Source organism: Coturnix japonica, chromosome Z (genome assembly GCF_001577835.2).
Source record: "Coturnix japonica isolate 7356 chromosome Z, Coturnix japonica 2.1, whole genome shotgun sequence".
In the NCBI taxonomy this organism is placed as follows: Eukaryota; Metazoa; Chordata; class Aves; order Galliformes; family Phasianidae; genus Coturnix; species Coturnix japonica.
Window position 1 is genome coordinate 28777091 of NC_029547.1, and position 18537 is coordinate 28795627.

The following is an 18537-nucleotide window of genomic DNA, read 5'->3' on the forward strand; positions in this document are numbered from 1 at the left end:
CTTGGGGGGAAAAGGAGCATTCAGGTGATCTGCATAAACAGGGTAATTTTGAGAAGCTGGAAGAATGCAAAGTCTGGTGTTCACCTATGGATAGACTTTCTGAAATAATCCTGTAATCAGTGTGAAGACCTCTCTTTGTCCCCCCAATTCAGCCAAATGCAGGGAGACCAAGATTCAGTAACTTATGAACAAGCTGTGTGAGTGTATTATTACCAACTTCATAGAGATAAAGCTTTAATTTGGAAAAAAAAAAAAAAAACCCACAACATTGAAGCTTTTCAGGTCTCTTTTGTGCACACTGAAAATTAATGAATGCATTCAAGTCTTTGCTCATTCTAAAATTATAAAAATAGATTAACTCAGTGTTTCTGAATTAGTATGACAGGCACATTTGTATGACAGACAAACCATATTTTTAAGAGAAAATACTGGAATGTTTACTTCCAGAAGTAAATTTGGGGAAGTTGAGAGGAGATACACAAGAGGAAGAATGAATACAAAAAAGACTGCCAGTCCATAAAATTTTAATATGATTCTTCATTTTAACTGTAATGTAGAAAAAAGGTCATTGTTCCCCAGTAACTACCAGTCCCCGTTATGGAAGAGATGCAGATTTCATTTCTCCTTTATGACAAGAAGCTGTGCTGCATGTAATTTGGACATCTCTGCTACTCTGTCTCCACTGCTTAACTACTACCTGTTTATTTTTTTAGAGCTGAGAAGTCAGCAAAAGTCTAGAAACATGATCTCTAAATAAATAAATAAATAAGCAATACTATTATCATGCATATGGACAAAACTTTCAGAAAAGTCTTCATACATTTTTTACACTAACGATATAAAGCATGCACGCATCTTCTTTGTTGGATTATGCTAGAAGCAATTTTTTGGTGTTGTCAAAGTGAATCAACTCTTACAAATTATACATGGCAATCCAAGAAGGAAGGTGTGTTTTACTGAAGAGTGAATTTTTCCCTTTCCCTTCGGCTCACAGTGCCATGGTATAACAAGCTAAGTCAATCAAGCATCTGTCAAACATGGCCCCTCAACCTGAGTCTGGGATTTGGTATGCTCTCAATTACATGGTACTTAAGTAGCGGTATGACTCAGGAAGTGCTTCAGAGGTGGTTACCTGTCCCGAACCTTCTAGGTTGAGAATTTGAGAGTAAACTGCCCATCTCTGTTAGAGCAATGACTCAACACATAAAAAAAACCCACCACATTTATCCTGGTTCTGCTGGACACAGACTGAATATTTTGCATCTAAGTTGTTGTGATGATTTTAAACTTGAATTCTAGCTATGTTTGTATATGATAGAGAATGGAAAATGCAAATGGAAAGGTATAAAATCAGAGAAGAAAGAAACAGTGTAACAGAGGATTTTGAATAGAGAAAAGGTGAAGTTCATAACGTACAGTGCCCAGGTTAAAGGTACAAAATTAAACAGATTTATTTCTGTTCTTTCATTTTATACCTCATAAAAGCCTTTTGGTTTCATAATTATAACTTCCCTGCAAGGCCTGTATGTGATCTGTTTCCCTGAAACTCAGTAAAACAAAGACCACAGATGGCTTTCTTTGATAACTGCAATAACTGGAGAATAAACCGCACAGTGTTAATTCATTAGTTCTGAGGTCTTCATATGGGTTCTGAAAAAGATGTATCTGGATACAAGTTTGTCTGCATAGAATGTGTTTCTAAAATGATAGGATATTGAACTATAAAATATAAAATCCATTTTAATGATTTAATCATCAATCATGCTATGATGAGATTATTTAGCTCAACAGAAGGCAAGTAATTCAAACCCTGCCTAAGAATTATTTTTAGGCATCAACTGGCAGTGCAACTAATTACTCAGTTTATGTCCATAATGATTGAATAAACTCCAGCTCTGAAACAAATGAATAATACCACTTTGCATTTGCATGGCACTTATCATCTATAGACCTAACAGTGTTTTTAAAAATGGGCAAACATTCATGGTGACTATTTCTAGTGAAAGCAGAATGTCCTGAATAAAATGTGACTATGAAGACAAATCAAAGCCTGCTTGAAATACACTGCTGCATTTAGCCACAAGATTCAGCAACGAAAACACAGTGAAAACATGTGCTATGCTTACATGAAAGGGTAATCAGGCAGGAAAACAAGTTTTTATAAAGGATACTTCATACAAAAAGGGTTGCTTTTTGTAGAAATCTGAGATTAGCTATATGTGGGATATGATGATAGTGTGCCCAGTTCGGACTGTTGTCAGTTATTAGTCTCTGCAGTTGATGTACTCACAAGGAGATACATAAATACTTGCTATTTTTAACTTCAGAGTGATTGTCCTAACTCAGTTTCTGAGCTGGGATGCCCTTCTGTAGTGCAAGCAGATTCACGGTGGAATGGACAAACTGAGGATAGATCCTGCTCCCTGCATGGTTATGCACACAGCTGACTCGAAAGCAGCATTAGTCTCTGTGCAAATATAGAACAAACTGCACCCTAATGTATTAAGACCCATTTTGTCCCAAACTTGTCCCCTGAAAAACGTCTACAGCTTGCTACTGAACTGAGCACTGGCCCTGGTGGAACTAGAGCTGGCATGCAGCTTTTGTCTCCAAGAAAATCACTGGGTAAAATCAAAGTAGAAAATTCAGGAACTGGCTTAACCTAGAGGAGATCAGAGCTCTGTTTTCTGATTTTAGGTTGCAGAGTGATTTGTTGGCATTGCTTTGCTTCAGCCTTCTTTCTTGCTATGTGATGCAGGATATAGGATAAGACATAGCACAGCAAAAGCAACACTAACCGTTTAACATCTAAACATATACTCCTAAGCCAGAAGTGCGTCCTTGTGGCTAAGAGGGTCAACTAAGTATTCTTGGGAGTGTTGAAAATAAGCACAACCAGCAGGTGGAGGGAGGTGATCTTTCCCTTCTGTTCTGCCCTGGTGAGGCCACATCTGGACAACTATGCCCAGTTCTGGGCTCCTCAGTTCCAGAAAGACAGGCAAATTCTAAAGATAGTCCAGTGGAAGCCCACAAAGATGACTAGGGGTCTGGAGCATGTTCTGTAAACAGAAATAACTTTTTTTTATATTGCTATAATCCATGAGGTATAATATTTGAACTGTTTTACTGAGTTTCATACTTTTAAATTATGAAGCAAAGGGCTAGAAGTCAATACATATTATTTTAAACAACAGGATCTGTGTTTGGAAAACATTAACAGACATGTCAACCCCTTCTGTGTCAATATAATACAATATACATTCTAGCAACCACAGTCATAGGAAAAAAAAAGAAGACAAAATGTCCAAAGGTAAGGTAAACCCTGCCCATGGCAAGGGATTTCATCCTTTCCAAACCAAGGCATTCTATGATTCCGCGATTCCTTAAGTAATTCTGGACTACTACCAACCTGCACCAAACATGAGGAATTTTAGATCCAAACGTCATTTATTTCAGCTAGACTTGTTAGGCAATGAAGATAGGGTGTGAGAATTCAAACTGAAATTTCAGTCTACTTAATTATTTACAATATTTTGTAAAATCCACTGTTTTTCCTTGATTTACTCCCTTATACTGCACATGCTTATATAAATGCAATGCAAGGACATATTGGAGGCATGCATCACAGCTGATCTTGTTGCAGATGCCAAGATTTCCTACAATTTCACTTTTAATAGCTGTGTAAGCACCTTCCATCCAAGGGCACAACTGAGATTTCATGAAGGCACCAAACCCAAGGCAGAATTAAATTTCTCTGGGCTGAAGCTACAGGTCAGTAATGTTTGTGGCTGACAGCCAGCCTGAGTTAAAAGCACAAATACACTCATATTATGTCATAAATCTGGTACAGACTAGCTCAGTATTCAAATTAGTGAATTAATTAGCTACAAACTTGAGTCCACTTAGACTGACTCTTTCCAGTAAAAAAAGGAATGTGTACAGTACTGGGTACTGAAATTATAAAATTATAAAAGTATAGAGTACTGAAATTGCAAGCTATATGAAGATGAATTTTTTCACTGTTTTTCAGTGTTTGGGGAGTTTGTTGAAAATATCTTTCTCCCAGCACTTCTCTAAGCATACTGTACTAACATTTCTTTTTTCACATAGGATGCAAAGCATAAGTTATCAAAATGTGGCCTTTACTTTAGGTTTGATTGTTCTTATAAATGTGAGACCTGCGAGTCTAGAATCACAAAATACAACAGTTTCAATTTATTTTCCATAAATCCTCATTTTGTTTGTCAACTTTACTGCATGCATGTAATGGGGTGACTGAACAGGAAGTAGAAGTGTTATTTTTGAGAATCTAGAGTGCAGCTTGTAAAATAAGAACATATTCTGAGTTGTTGGTATTTCTGCACTCCAGCATCTGCCAAACTCCTGCAGAAGAGGTCAATCTAGGGCTAGTGCTCTTTGCCTGGTTCCTCTGGGTATGCAAGCACAAACCTGCCAGTTTGCAGTAGTGCTGATGCAGGCCTTGAATCACATTCCAGATCTGAAAGAACCAAATTAGAAGCAGCTTTTGAAAACACAAGCTGATTGACATCTCTATATCCAGCTTCATGTTTTAGAAAACATTAGTCAGTTTGCCTTTTCCTGTTGTGATGAAATAATCCTCCCTGTTTTGACAGTCTCTAGCTTTGTGGAATGGAAAGTCAAAATAAACAATGAAGATCACATTGAACATGCTAATACACAACCACAAATGCTTCTGTAATTCCTAGACCTCAGCCAGACAGCTTATCCAAACATTTCCTCCTGTTGACTCTCTCTGTCTCCCACGCCATCCTGGGCTACTAGATTTTAGATAGGAACTTCTAATACACATTATACAGATTGAAAACAATTTCATTAGCACACACTCCACTATCATAATTGTAATCTTCAGTAAATTAATGCAATTAAGCACACTAGGGTCTCCTCTGACCTGTCCCCTCCTCTCAGCACACAAATGGAAGCAGACAACAGGCTCTTGTATAAAGCTAGCACACAGTGTTCTCGGCAACATTATCAGGTTTACAGCATTAGCAGGATCATGTCACTGCTTCTTCTTCAGCTGCTAATGCTCTCATGTCTTGGAGCCACAGAGCCACAGCCAGATTCACAGCAAAGGAAAAGAAGGCCCTTTCAGCGCCTTTTCTATTTGGACAGAAATCTACTTGAAAGCCAAAGTTTTCGTGAGTTGGTGGGGGAAAACCCAGTAGGTGTTAAGGAAACCAAGGAAGAGCCAAGCTTTTTTATAGCGTTTCCACAGACAGCAGAAGAGAGTCAGAAGCAAGGGGAGAAAAAAATGTCCAGATTCATCCTTCCTAATGCAGAACTCCATGCAAACAAAGATCTGAGAAACTGGGCAGCAACCAGAGAGATCTCTCCTGTGGAAGACTTCTCTCCATCCCACTACTCCAGCAACAGGGAAATTGAACCTCCCTATAGAAAAGATGCAAAAAAATTCTGGGACCATTTTATGTCAAGGAAAAATTCAGCTTCTGAAGAAGTTGTCCTGCCAATCAAGACCAATGAAATGCACCAAGAAACCTGCAGAACCTTGCCTTTTCCCCAGGTAAGAACAGGTGTCCTCTCCCCTGCCTCTTATAATCAGCAACCTAAGATACATGGGTTAGTTAATTTGCTAAGACACAGGGCCACTTCAGAATATGCAACAATGTTAGCTCCTGAGAAACACTTCTAACTTAGATTTATGTATCACTGCTACTATTGTGAATTTCATTCTGCTTTCTGTTTCAGAGTGTTGCTCATGAGAACTGTGAGAAGGTGATAGTCCAGAATAATCTGTGTTTTGGCAAGTGTAGTTCTTTTCATGTTCCTGGTCCAGATGATCGTCTTTATACTTCCTGTTCTAAATGCCTGCCCACCAAGTTTTCCATGAAGCGCTTGGATCTCAACTGCACCAGTTCTGTCCCAGTGGTCAAAAATGTCATGATTGTGGAAAAGTGTAAATGTGAGACTCAGAAGACGGAAGATCCTCTGCTTGGATCTCTACAGTCAGACTTTCTTGGAAATATACCTGAGCACAATTAACTCACTGAAGGTAACTCTGAAGTCCCTGATTAAGAGAATATGCCAATGAAAAGAAAAATAAGAAATAATCAGTGAAGCAAGGTTTTCATCAGACATTTACACCATAATATTAAAGACACAGACTTTCTGCTTAAACTGCATCTCTGCTTTGACAACAGATTCACTTAAAATTTAACAGATGTTCCCTTGCTCAAGATTATGTGGTTTATGGGCAGAGTCCTTATTTTAGCAAGATAAATCTTAAGAAGTTTTCCATTCTTCCAGTACCTAACATCCTAACACACTAGGAAACAACAGCTGAAGAACGAATGTGATTTATTTCTGCAAAACCCTAAAGTACTAGATAGCTTATGTTGCCTTTACTTGCTGAGAATGACAGCGCTGTTCTATTGGTAACACAGAGGAGTCTTTAGTCTCTTCAACTGCAAAAACAGGTCTGTTTTTATATCAAGAGAGTGACTGGAGAATTTAAAATATAAATGCACAGAAAGCAGAAAGAAAGCTGTGAAGAGTTACTCTGATTGTTCCCAGCTGGAGTTCAGTTTCCAGTAAAACTTACATACCTCACAGCCTACACACTTAAGATAATGGTTGCAAATGGTGTTTTGCCATAAAAACTACTTACTCTCCTTTTATAAATCTGCAGTTGTTCTGCATTTATTTTTATTGAAAGTTTAATGTAGTAGAAGGAGGGAAAAAAAGCAGGTATACTTTCACATAAAACACCAGAAATTAATGGATAGTTATTAATTACTGTTATTTAAATTCATTTTGGCAACATTTTGGCAACAATTTAAGTTCACGAAGGCAACAAACATTTTCTGTGTGATGAATTTCAAGGTTGACAGCGACAGCAAGATAAAGTTCAAGCAATGTTCTCAACAGTTAAACTAAAGCATAAAATATATATCTGTGATAGAAAAAAAAATCCCTGCAAAATAATTTTGGAAGCATTTTACTGGGAAAGGTCTGATTCCAGTCCTCACCAGCACAGCATCAGTGGCTGTTAGCTGACTTCTGGCTTCCCAGTAGCTTCTCCCTGGATTTGTCTTGCAGCCCTGGCGTGTCAGACATGGATCATATTCCAGAAAACAGACTTCATCCTATATAGCTAACACAGCTTCTGTAATCTGATGGGAATATTGCTCCAGTGCTATTGCTGCACTATCAGACTTTGGTTCCCGTTATGGAACTGTTTGCACCTCTTTCTTTGGCTGTTGGAAATAAGTATTGATATGACTAGTCAATTCAAGGTAAATGATTCCTTTGTATACAGACTACACAGTGATCAGAAGTGTTATAATAACCTCTTAAAAAGATGTTCCCCATAGCTTCATAATGCAAGGCCCATATTTAATTTTTATAGAAAAGAGCATCTGAGCAATAACCTGGGCATCAGGTTATCAGATACAGAGTCTGAATTGCTGCAGTAGATGCTTGCACATTACTTGCAGTGAATGAACTGTAGTATACAGCTACCTTTAAATATACGCAAAACTGTTTTTTTAAATAATAAAAATTGCATACTAAAACTGAGCAAAGCTTTTTGTCTGTCCTTTTGCACTGAGGACTAACGAGTGAAATGTATGTGTCTCTTTGTATATTATGGTATGATATATAATGTCATTTCAAATAACAAGCTGTTAATGTTTAATTATCCCTGTATTGAATGCATTATACCCAGTAAATATTTATTTTAACTTATTTTAACATTTGCTCTATTGTTATTATACTGATCAATATTCTCAGGATGCCAGCTGGTGAAGTGAGCTAGCACCCAGATTCAGAAATGGGCTATCACATTAAATTGAAAGGAGGATGAATAAGCTGAGGTTATGAACAAAGAAAAAATGTTTATCTGAAAGGCTGTATCAGCTCAGAAACTTGTAGCTTCAGAGAACAAAGTAGTTCTGAACAAGAAATGCAATCTTTTACAGAAGCTATTTTTTCTTACTGGGCACATCCAAACCAACAGCCAACCCTAAAAACTGGTGCTTTGTCAAAGAATGCTGTATGCAAGTGGAAAAGCTCTCACTGCAAAGCTCAAACCTCAGTATCTTATCTAACCTTTTGAGTTGTGATGGTTAACATCCAATTTTAATCAAGCCTAAACACACACGCACACAAAATAAAATAAAATAAAAATAAAAATAATATTGAAGTTTCCATCTTTTTTTTTTTTCTATCTTTATTCCCAAGTCTATTACTATGAAACCTGAAAAAGCTAAATTTTCAAAGTTTCCTATTATTATTGTTTTTAAGCTGTGTGCACATATAGAGATCTTTGTCTGCATTTTCTTCTTTGAGAGAACCATTTGAAGGCAGGACCTAAACTTCCAATAAAATCAGAAGAGAAAATGAAAAAATTTTCAGTCCCATAATTCTGACATGGCTGACTCCTAAACTGTGACTTTTTCACATAAGAATGGTAAAACTGAAGTTATATTTTGGACTGTAAAGTATTCAACGTAGTTTTCAAAGCTCTTTCTGTGTGCTGCTGATTATTGTAATCAAAGAAATCTATTCATGTGAAGAGTCTGCCGGACTAGATTCTTAGTGTGAATTTGCACAGCTTAAAAGTAGGTGAAAAGAGGTAATGACAGCTGTAGTAATTGCTAATTAGATTAGTGCTGTAGTTTTTTTGGATGAATGTTTAATTAACCCAGCAATGACTGGTTGCATGTAATTAGCACGGCATCCTGCAAAATCAAGAATGTGTTAATTGGATCAGATTTCTCAGCCTCTAAAGTTTCTTATTAGGAGTAACCTGTGCCTAGAGGCTAACAGGATTTTATTCTTTCAGCACAGCTACAACGGCCTCTGCTAGTGTAATGATGTGGGTCAGAAAGGTGAGGGGTTATGTCCTTATCGATATATGGGTTCATACTGTGGTAATGCTCTTACAGTAGTAAGCCTGCATGACTTCTGTCTAGTTGCATTCATTCAGAACCTGAATAGTTCATGTAATGAACGTTTTTCCCACTGTAACTGCTTGCAGTGGATGTGTTCCTAGTGCAAACCAACTTCACAGAGCAAGACAAAGCTATAGTTAGAAAACTGCCTGTACTTTTGCATTTTTGCTATTTATTTTACCTACTAAACATTTTCCAAACACATGCAGAGTTATGTTTTTTACCTTGGAAATAACTGAGGAAAAGCACTGTTTATTCTTGCTGCCTGAAGAAAGTATATCTTCGCTATACACTATTCTCTTTCGTAAGGGTTTTATGAGACTGGCATTAATGCCTGTAATTATGTCAAACACCAGAGGGTAGCTCTTAATGAATGTCACCCTACCATAATTTCCTGGAAACCATCTCAAAAGCTGCCCTCAGTACTTTGTGCTTGGTACTTTGTCCATCGTGCTTATGAAATATTCACAGCTAACATCATGGCTGTTTAGCTAACAAGCTTTAGCATGTTTTACTGACAGGTGGCGAAATCTCGTCTCCCAAACTTCCCAGTTTCTCACAGCAATAGCAAGACAATGAGATTCCTTGCTCCAGGGAGAGCCCCTTGCCAGTCTGTACAACTGCATAATCACATTGTGGAATCGGGAGCCTGTGCTGTGTGGGAGGGTGCAAGGGAAGAGGAGTGAGGCTTAGGATACCTTGGGTCCTCCATCAGCAGGTCTGCATTTTGACAGTTTGCCAGAGCAAGCAGAAGACATATACTGATAGTGAGTTACAAATAATTTACATTTGATATTTTGCTGAACCTAACTCCTTGAATATCTGGTAGGCCGCTACCAACTTCTGCTCCCTTTAAGGCTCACCATGGCAAGCTGTCAGCATTTACTATGCTCATATGAGAAAGAATGGGGACAAGATAAGCAAGCTTGTACTTGGCCCACCACAAGAATAGTGCAAAAAACATTAATTCTCCCCACTGAGAACAAAGTTATCCTGTTTACTCATGTTCCATTGTACCAGCAACATGCATTTCAACCCAAACAATGAAAAATGGATTAAAAACTAAAATATAATAATAATAATAATAGAAAAAAAAAATCTGAAGCATTTTTGTTTTGTTGGTTTAGGGTTTTGCTATTACCAGCTGCTTACATACTTTTGAAGGTGGTTTAAACTCACCTTGACACAGATGCATCCTGTCATCCCACCTGGGCTTCCACCAGTAAACCCTGGAGAGAAAGAGAAGTTAAAAGAACTAATACCCACACTTCTATAGCAAGACATGCTGGCAGAACAGCTCCTTGTGCCTTGGGAGGGCCTTGGGTGAAAATTATCAAGATTAGACTACTGCTAAGTATAATTCTACTATAGTCCACATGTAACCCCTCTGGGCTGGCTGGCAGATCAGTAGATTTCACCATGTCAGCCACAGAGGCGGATGGATCAGAAAGTGTACCCTGCCTTTGATTTTTCTGGTAATTAGGTAGAAGAGAGAGAGAGCAGACAGAGTCTAGGAGCTATTTTCCTTTAAACTGACTAATGATTCATCCTCAGGATGTGACATTAGGGCTGACAAAATTTCTGGGCCAGGATCAGGACTGATCTCATTTCACTGTGGTGTGTCATTAATACAGACCTCTGTTACATATCAGAAATGTGGTCCTTTGTGACAGAAAAGATTTATCTCTGATCCTAAAGCTAACAAGAGCCTCATACATATGTTAGCAAGGTTTACATGGAAGTAAGCAACAAAAGTGGTGCCAAAGAAAAGAAGCGTAGGTAACAAAGTGCACAATTTAGAAGGATCCAGAAAGGCAGGTACAATTGAGAAGGTGAATTTCTCAACCCAGGAGACACCTGCGCACAGCCTTCTCGATCAAAGGGCACAACTGGGCACAGAATGAATCCTGAAACACAGCGTCATGAAGCAAGGGACTTGTAAGCAGTAGGAATCCAGGGAGTCATGATGCATACTTCTCTCCTGCATGTGCGCTCCGTAACAGAGCATCAGCTGTTACCGCACATGGCTTGATTTTAGCATGCTGATTTAATGTTTACAGAGTGCCAATAAAATTTTTATGATGACAGCTGGTGGGTCCTATGGTAATTTATAAACAGCAACAACAACACAACACAGACATCAGAAACTCCAAGAGGGATTCTACACTATTGTGCAATATTCAGCACCGAAGAATATGGGTATTTTTCTAATTTTGTAGACTTTTAATAGTCTCTGTGTAATACATCTACATTATGTAGAGCCCATATTACGCAGTTAGTAGTTCAACTAGGTGAGTTCTGTTCTTCAGAATGAAGTTCACTGTTAAAGACTCATCATTATTTATCACAGAACCCAAATTCAAATAATCTGGATTTGCTACTCTGGTAAAAGTGTCATGTAATTTATGTGTTTGTGTCTTTAAGTTAAACTGGTAAGCCAAGCACATGATTGCTTGCTTTTCCTCCTGCACTGTGCTTCCCCAAAAGAAATACAAACAAATGGAAACAGATGTGCTCACTACCAAATTTGAGCAGACTACTGCCTTTATTCCACAACCCGTTTACTATGAAAATCCAGGAGCAGAAAAGAATAACATACAACCTGTTTGATGTGACTACAGATCCTATGACTGGCCACTACCAGCACGCCACAACAGATCTGCAAGCAGCTGGCATCTGACTAAAAGATGACATTATTTGATTATTTTTCATTCCATGGGAAACTTTCATCTATCATGCTTTCCCTTGTTATTTATTTTTCCATTTTATCCCACGTTCTTACTTTCCTATCCTGATCTTTTTTTTCCTATGTGCATTTAGTCTTCAAAAAAAGCTTTCACAAAACCACATATTATACCTTTCACATATAAATTCTCATGTGCAATTTGTAACTGAATGGAGGCTAAAACTGTTTTCTGTTACAATGTCTTTTCCAGTGATTCAACTGCCCATGTTTTCAGTGTTCCAACTCATCAGCCTGTTTTCAGTTACTTGCTCCTGCAGTAGGTAGCAGCTCCTGAAGCAGCCCCATTCCCTGACATACCAGGTATGCTTAGTTCACTTTCCAGACCGGCTTCTGCTGTAAGTATTTTCAGGTTGGATCAACTTTGGCTTGAGATGTTAACAACTGTCCTCTATGACAGAAGAAAGTTGATACTGAAAGAAAAGAATTAGGACAACAGCCTGTATCAGTGATGACCACTGCACAGTACTCTTCACCCATTTCTGTGCAGGAAAAGCACAGCAGGGCAAGAGCCCACAGCTTCCAGAGGGAACCAGGCCACTAAGCAGACGGGGCTGCCCTGAGGCAGCCAGGAGATCACATCAGCGATGTGTGCTCCAGGGGAAGAGTCCCAGATGGGAGCTCTGAAATCACCCTCCATTACAAGCTGTCTGTAGCTCTGAGCCGCTGCTAATTGCTCTCTGGGCAGAACCGACTGCTAAAAACATCAAAACAACAACAACAAAAACCTGCGGGCACACTTCAGGGCCGCCTAGCGCAGGAACGAAGCCAAACCTGAGGGATGCCCTGGGCGTACCCATACCGATCCGCGCGCATGCGCGGCCGGGAGCGCGGAAGCGGAAGGTGGCGCTCCCGGCTCGCTGCTGTGGCGGCCGCCGTTCGGGAAGGTGGGAGCAGCCGAGCTGGTCCCCGGCGGTTGCTATGGAGAGCGGGGGAGAGGGGGGAGCGTGACCGTGGCCCCTCCCTTCTTCCTCCCGGCCTCGCCCTACGGTTGGTTCCGCCTCGTGCCCAGGGCAGGGAGGGGGCGAGGGGTCCGGCGGGGCAGGCGGTGGGCTGCTGCGGGATGCAGGGGATGGTGCTTGATGATGATGCTGGCTCTGCCTGCCAGCGCAGGAAGCGCTGCCTAACCTTCTTCGTTTTCACGCTTTCATTTTCTATCTCCGTTAGGAAATTGCAGGTCTTCAGGCTGAGGTTGTGCGCAGCCTTGTGCTGAAGTAGCCGTATGTTACCTTTGGTCAGCACTAGGGCAAGGCAGTTTTCTTGTGCTGGTGATGTGAGGGTGCGGTGGGTGCATGCTGGCAGCGCAGGCCCGTGTGGTGCTTGGCATTCCTTTCTCAGATGTAGGCGGTGTTGACAGAAACGCCTTGCAAGGTTCTGTCTGTAACCCAACTAGCTGGGGGCGTCATGGCTACCTGCTCTAATGTGTCGGCAGCCGCCCGGTATCTGCACGACAACAACCTGCTGTTCTGTCAGTGCGGAATGCTGGCTGAAAGGGGTTTGGCCGAGGCAAAAACACATCACTGCATGTATTGGCTGTTCAGATACTGTTTTAGTCATGCTGAAGTCCTGTGGAATATAATGCTGTTTCTTGTCTGACACAGTTCTTCCCAAAAATGGCTTAAATGTGTAGCTGAAAAATAATTCACTCGTGTGCTTTAAGTCCACTTATTTTATTTTATTTTATTTTATTTTATTTTATTTTATTTTATTTTATTATTTTATTTTATTTTATTTCCTGGTAACGTGTAGTTCTTGTTTTGTAGTGGTTGCTTTAGGCAGTAGCTCTTCAGCCAACAGCAGAAGACTTAGGAAAGTTTTAGATGTAAAACCAGAAGTTGGCGGAGTGTATTGACTGCTGCATCCTTGCTTTAGCTACCACACATGGAATATATAGCAAGTTATATATATAGCAACTATGTTGGTGAGGAGTCTGGAGCATGGGCCTCAAGAGAAGTGGCTGAGGGAGCTGGGATTGTTCAGTCTGAAGAAGAGGAGGCTCAGGGGAGACCTTATTGCTCTCTGCAGCTAACTAAAGGAAGGCTGTAGTGAGCTGGGGGTTGGCCTCTTCTCTTCTGTGATAGTGATAGGACTAGAGGGAATGGCCTCAGGTTGCACTGGACATTAGGAAACAAGTCGTCACGCAGTGGAATGGGCTGCTCAGGGAGGTGGTGGAGTCACCGACCCTGGAGGTGTTCAAAGATGTTGTATTGAGGGGCATGGTGTAGTGGGAACTACTGGTGATTGGTGGACAGTTGGACTGGATGACCTTGTAGGTCTCTTTCAACCTTGGAGATTCTATGATTGTAAGTGCCTACTTCCTGTTCCTGTCTAAACTGCTTAGAAAACACTCTTTTCAGGAAGTGGTGCTTTTCCTCCTCTAAATGTGTACTATATAGAACATAGCCTTGCTCAGTTTGTATGAGTTCTATAAATTGTACTTCATAGTAAATTATACTGAGAAACATTGATCTGTGTAAACATTTGTTGGAGCATTTGTGGAGAAAAGTTCTGGGGAGGTGAGATTTGGCAAATCTTACTTTCCATACAGAACTAGAAGGATTTTGTGTGTGTGTGTGTGTGTATGTGAATCTTGCATTCTAGCAATTCTGTTACTTCAGTCCTGGTTTGTGCGAAGATGTCTCTTTTTTTGGGAATGACATTCTGCCTTCCTACTTTAGGTAATCAGCAGACATCACGTCAGCATTCATACTGAAGGTTGTTGTCTTGAGCAAAATTCTGTTTATGATAATGTTAACTGGGGAGAGAGAAGAGGGTTATGGAAAATGCTCTTTATGCACCCTCTGATAAAGGTATTTTTTGGAAGTTAAAGAATAATTTTTAATCACATAGGAAGGATCACATTGACAAACATGAATCTTTTCACAGCCACAGGTGCTATTTCCTTTCCCATGCTTTGTGTTTGAAATGTTTATTTAGAATAGATTGTTATAAATTCTGTTAGTAGGGGGAAAAAATGCAAAGCCTCGGGCACGTGGGTTTTATCCTAAGCTATTTTGTTGGAAAAGTTCTAGGCATTACATGTGTGAGTACTGAGTGTGTAGACATAAATTGTTTGTTTGGTTTTTTTTTTCAGTGGTATCATTGTAAATTGACTCTTAAACGTTCTCAATGTACAGTAATTCTTATAAAAATGGTACTAACTAAATTATGTGGGAGTGGTCTTCCTTTATTTTGGTGTAGTCTTTTTTAAAAAAGAGTGAATACAGATTATTATTATTATTATTATTATTATTATTATTATTATTAACAATATATTTTAAAAGTGAAGACTGCAAATTCATTTTGCCTCTGAGTTAAATTCAGATCTATTGTTTTCTTACCTAGTCACTGGAATGTGCTTCTGTTTATGTTTTAATATTTCCCTGTATATGTACTAATCTGTATAAGGTACATAGCCTAAGGGGAGAAGGGTGACAAGCTAACTTTTCTAGAAGTTGCCATGCTAACATTATCTGTATAGTATCGCTGGGAGGAGTATAAAGAAAAACAGAAAAACAAAAAAACAGAAGATTAATCACTATATAAGTCATTGTCTATTATACATACAGGAAGTAAGAGTACTGGGGTGTAGCACCAGTACTGTGGTTTTCTACTGCGTCTGACCTAGACCATTTAAAACTTGTGTTAAAACTTTGAAATGTTCTAGAACTGAAATTAGAAGAAATAAATTTAGGACCAGCATAACAGTTCAGATGTGAGAGGTTAAGGAGCAGTGTTTCTATGTAAATAGCATGAAAGGAGGCTCTGTTCAGTGAGTTGAGATACTGGGATGAAGGTCATTTGCGTATCACACACCTTTCTGTATTTCAGAAACAACAGAAAAGACGAAGTTCCAGCGTTGGATGATGATAAATCTCCTGCTTTCTTTGCTGGTCTTGAGCATGGATCCTTCTTTTGCGTAGTTCCTAATCTGTGGAACTGTTCATCGTCAAAGGTACAGTTTTGTCATTGGTTTTATTTATTTATTGTGAAATTAAATAATGTAATGCAGGCAGCAGGTAGTCATTGAGTAGTGAGAATCTGTGATAAATTTCCACTATAGGGCTTACTGTTTTTTTTTTCAAAGTATCCCTCGCTAGTTACTGTTCATACATTATAATTAGATGGTCGCTTATGAATGAATATTTCAGTTTGTTTAGGTCTATTTTGTTTCTTGAGCTTCCTTTTCTGAAGATGTGAGTCCTGGAATATCTACTGCTATAGGATATTAGAAACCTAATGGGTTACCTAGCAGTCAGCAGTGTTTCTGGGCTCTCAGAAACATGTTCTACACGACTTCCTCTTTGTAAATACATGCTAACTACTACCCCTCAGTTTGTTCCCTGTGTTTTGAAACAGTTACCAGGAATATGAGCTCCACCTTCCTAGTGCTCAGAAGGAGTCTGATACACCTGTTGTTTCTTTGCTCTTGGAAAATAAAAATGTCACTTGCATTTTTATTTTATTTTTTTCCAGTCCTCAGCACTCTCTCCCGTAAGCTCAACCTTTCAGTGATAAATGTGAATGTCCTTGCAGTGGCACTGACAAGCTTTCTTCAGTGCTCATACAAAAGCTGCTCCAAAAGTAACGCCTCCTATTTTATTACGTTGGCCCGTGATGTCAGAAGTAGAATTTCGTTGTGTAGCAGTAGACACTGTCAGGGTTTTATGTTTTTTTTGCTATTGGTATTCCACATCATAATATCCTGTAGTTCTGTGGGTTGCTGGTAGTTCCGTGTGCTTGGTTCTCAGAAGAGAAGAACAACTATGTATCTCAGGAGACTTTCACTGTTCCATTTCTGTTTTCCGTCTAGGGGAAAGATAGAACTCCACACAAATCATGAGTCTGCCCTTTCTTTTGCTGCTCATCATTGCGGTGTGTACTCCCTAGCCATCTCACCTTCAGCATTAGAGTAAGGCCTTCAGTTTTGGACACTCTCTCTCTCATTTTATTTGATTTATTAGCTTCAGTTCCAATTATATTCTTTTATATTGTGATATCTCACATTCCAATATCATATTTAGTAAATTAGTTTTCTCCTTTAGCTTGTTTCCACTGTTTTGTTTTTAGGCACATCTCTGTACCTTTTCCCTGCCCTCTCTTTCCCACCTCCTGGGGCAGGAGTCCACTGGTCCTCCTTGCCCCATTAAACATGGAACTGGGCCATACTGGCCTCCAAAAAACACTGACAAGGTTGTACCTTCCTGACAGTATTCCATTACATGTTGTTGCAGTGTGACAGATGGCAGCTGAGGAGCAGTCTGACAGGGTGGCATTTGACATGGATGTGCACTGATATTCATTGATGCTCGCTGAACATTTATGGAGACCAAACAGGGGATGTGAGCACAGCGTGGCTGTGGGTCACCTCGGCTGATACAGGTTTTTACAGGTGTAACATACAACCTCTTGTTCATTGCTGGAAAAAATAAAAAGCTAGCGGTGGTGCCTGTGCTGAATAAATGTGTTTTGTAGCTGAAAATTTGTTGTATTAAATAGTGTTACCGTGCTGTTTGTACCTGTTGTAGTTTCATCTCTAAAAGTAATACCTCCTATGTTGCATCTCATCAGGTGCTGTGAGATATTCTACATTCAATTTGTTTAAAGGTTTCTTTGTCTGTTCTTCTCTCACTGAGTGTAAGTCTGTTGCTCTTTACGTTCTCATTGATCTCAGGGGCCTGGAATTCCAGAAAGCAGGTCTCACCCATGGAGACTGAGTTCAAGAAGGCAGTTTGACCTTTTCTATGCTCTTTCAACAGGTATTCTGTTCCATTTACTATAACCTTTCCTAATGCTGCTGGTCTACCTCTGGGGTTCCTTGTTGACTTAATTCCTCACTAGATTCAACAGCACATCCAGCTTCATATAACTTTTCTAACCCCAGCTCTACTCACTCAAATGATATTTTTCAGTATTCTTCATGGGCCACCAGTTTATGCTGACCCCTCATAAATGCTTTATTTTTATGTTTTACTTCTGTTAGGAACTCCTTGTTCACATGTGAAATCTTCCTGCCACTGTTGTTTGGGCTCCTGCACATGACACTGGACCATTCTTGCACTTGGAAGTGGTCCTTGAACCTGAACTCCTCTCTACAGGAGTTCTTCCAAGCAGGTCGTGGTACAGGACAAGGTCTGTTTTGGAGTCAGATTGTGATCTCACTGTTTTCCTTCTTGCCTCTTTTAAGTCATCAGTACCACCATCTCATGGATGTCACACCCAAGGCCACCACTGACCTTCACATTCACACCTATTTCATTGTTGGTAAGCAAAAAGTGTAGCAGAGCTTCTTCACACTTGGGTTCTGTGTCAGGAAATTGTTGCCACTACATTCCCAGAACTTGGATTACTTGAACCCTGCAGTTTCACCCTTCCATGAAATACAAGGATGGTTAAATTTGCCCATGTTGTATGGAACCTGTCAATGCTAGAGCTTCTCCCACCTTTCTGGTTGAAACTTCATCTGCTTCATCAATCCTGTGTCAGGCAGTTACATATAGGCAGGCTCCACAGTATTAGCCACATTGGTCTTCTTGCTATGCCTGACATTAGCTCAGTTTTTGCCCCAGGGTAGAGCTATCCTGATACTTTCTCATGTGAAGGACAACTCTCTTCTGCTTCACAGTTATAGTGTGTCCTTCCTGAGGTGCCTGTGTGTATCCATGGCAGCGCTCTGATTGCATAAGATATTTCATATTTTCTCCATGATCTCAGTGAGGAAGTAGTGCCACTCCTGCACGCAAGCCTTCAATTGCTCCAAATTGCTTATACCAACAGTGGTATACAGGCACTCCAGATGGATACTGCTTTCTCTGAAAAAGAGTGCAATCTTCCCCCATT

At 39.8% G+C, this 18537-nt stretch overlaps 2 protein-coding genes and 1 long non-coding RNA gene across 13 annotated transcripts in view; 2 read left to right on the forward strand and 1 right to left on the reverse strand.

Moving 5' to 3' along the window:
* Positions 1 to 4803: 4803 nt before the first annotated feature.
* CER1 (cerberus 1, DAN family BMP antagonist) lies at positions 4804 to 6869 on the forward strand. The gene is made up of 2 exons (XM_015849020.2): positions 4804 to 5563; positions 5749 to 6869. The coding sequence occupies exons 1-2, from the start codon at positions 4955 to 4957 to the stop codon at positions 6040 to 6042; spliced, it is 903 nt and encodes a 300-aa protein (XP_015704506.1). The 5' UTR covers positions 4804 to 4954; the 3' UTR covers positions 6043 to 6869.
* Positions 6870 to 6981: 112 nt separating this feature from the next.
* LOC107306146 lies at positions 6982 to 12564 on the reverse strand. Of its 2 annotated transcripts, none has more exons than XR_001552016.2 (4): positions 12472 to 12564; positions 11998 to 12110; positions 10134 to 10183; positions 6982 to 7256 (listed from the first exon to the last, which is right to left on the reverse strand). It is a non-coding gene; the product is annotated as an uncharacterized LOC107306146 (long non-coding RNA). The 2 variants fall into 2 exon arrangements; XR_001552017.2 differs by having other exon boundaries at positions 12426 to 12506.
* Positions 12470 to 18537, forward strand: part of ZDHHC21 (zinc finger DHHC-type palmitoyltransferase 21) — a 42183-nt gene continuing 36115 nt past the window's right edge. For 6 of the 10 annotated variants that reach the window (XR_001552015.2, XM_015849011.2, XM_015849013.2 and 3 more), the window contains exons 1-2: positions 12470 to 12687; positions 15529 to 15652. Coding sequence is in view for 7 of the 10 variants with exons in the window: in XM_015849011.2 (XP_015704497.2) it covers positions 12479 to 12687; positions 15529 to 15652 (333 nt within the window). In the remaining 3 variants the exon portion in view is untranslated. Of the gene's footprint in view, positions 12688 to 13816; positions 14001 to 15528; positions 15653 to 16510; positions 16610 to 16931; positions 17090 to 17371; positions 17457 to 17680; positions 17830 to 17884; positions 17962 to 18537 lie in introns of those variants that run through there. The other 4 variants (XM_015849017.2, XM_015849019.2, XM_015849018.1 and 1 more) reach the window with 4 other exon arrangements.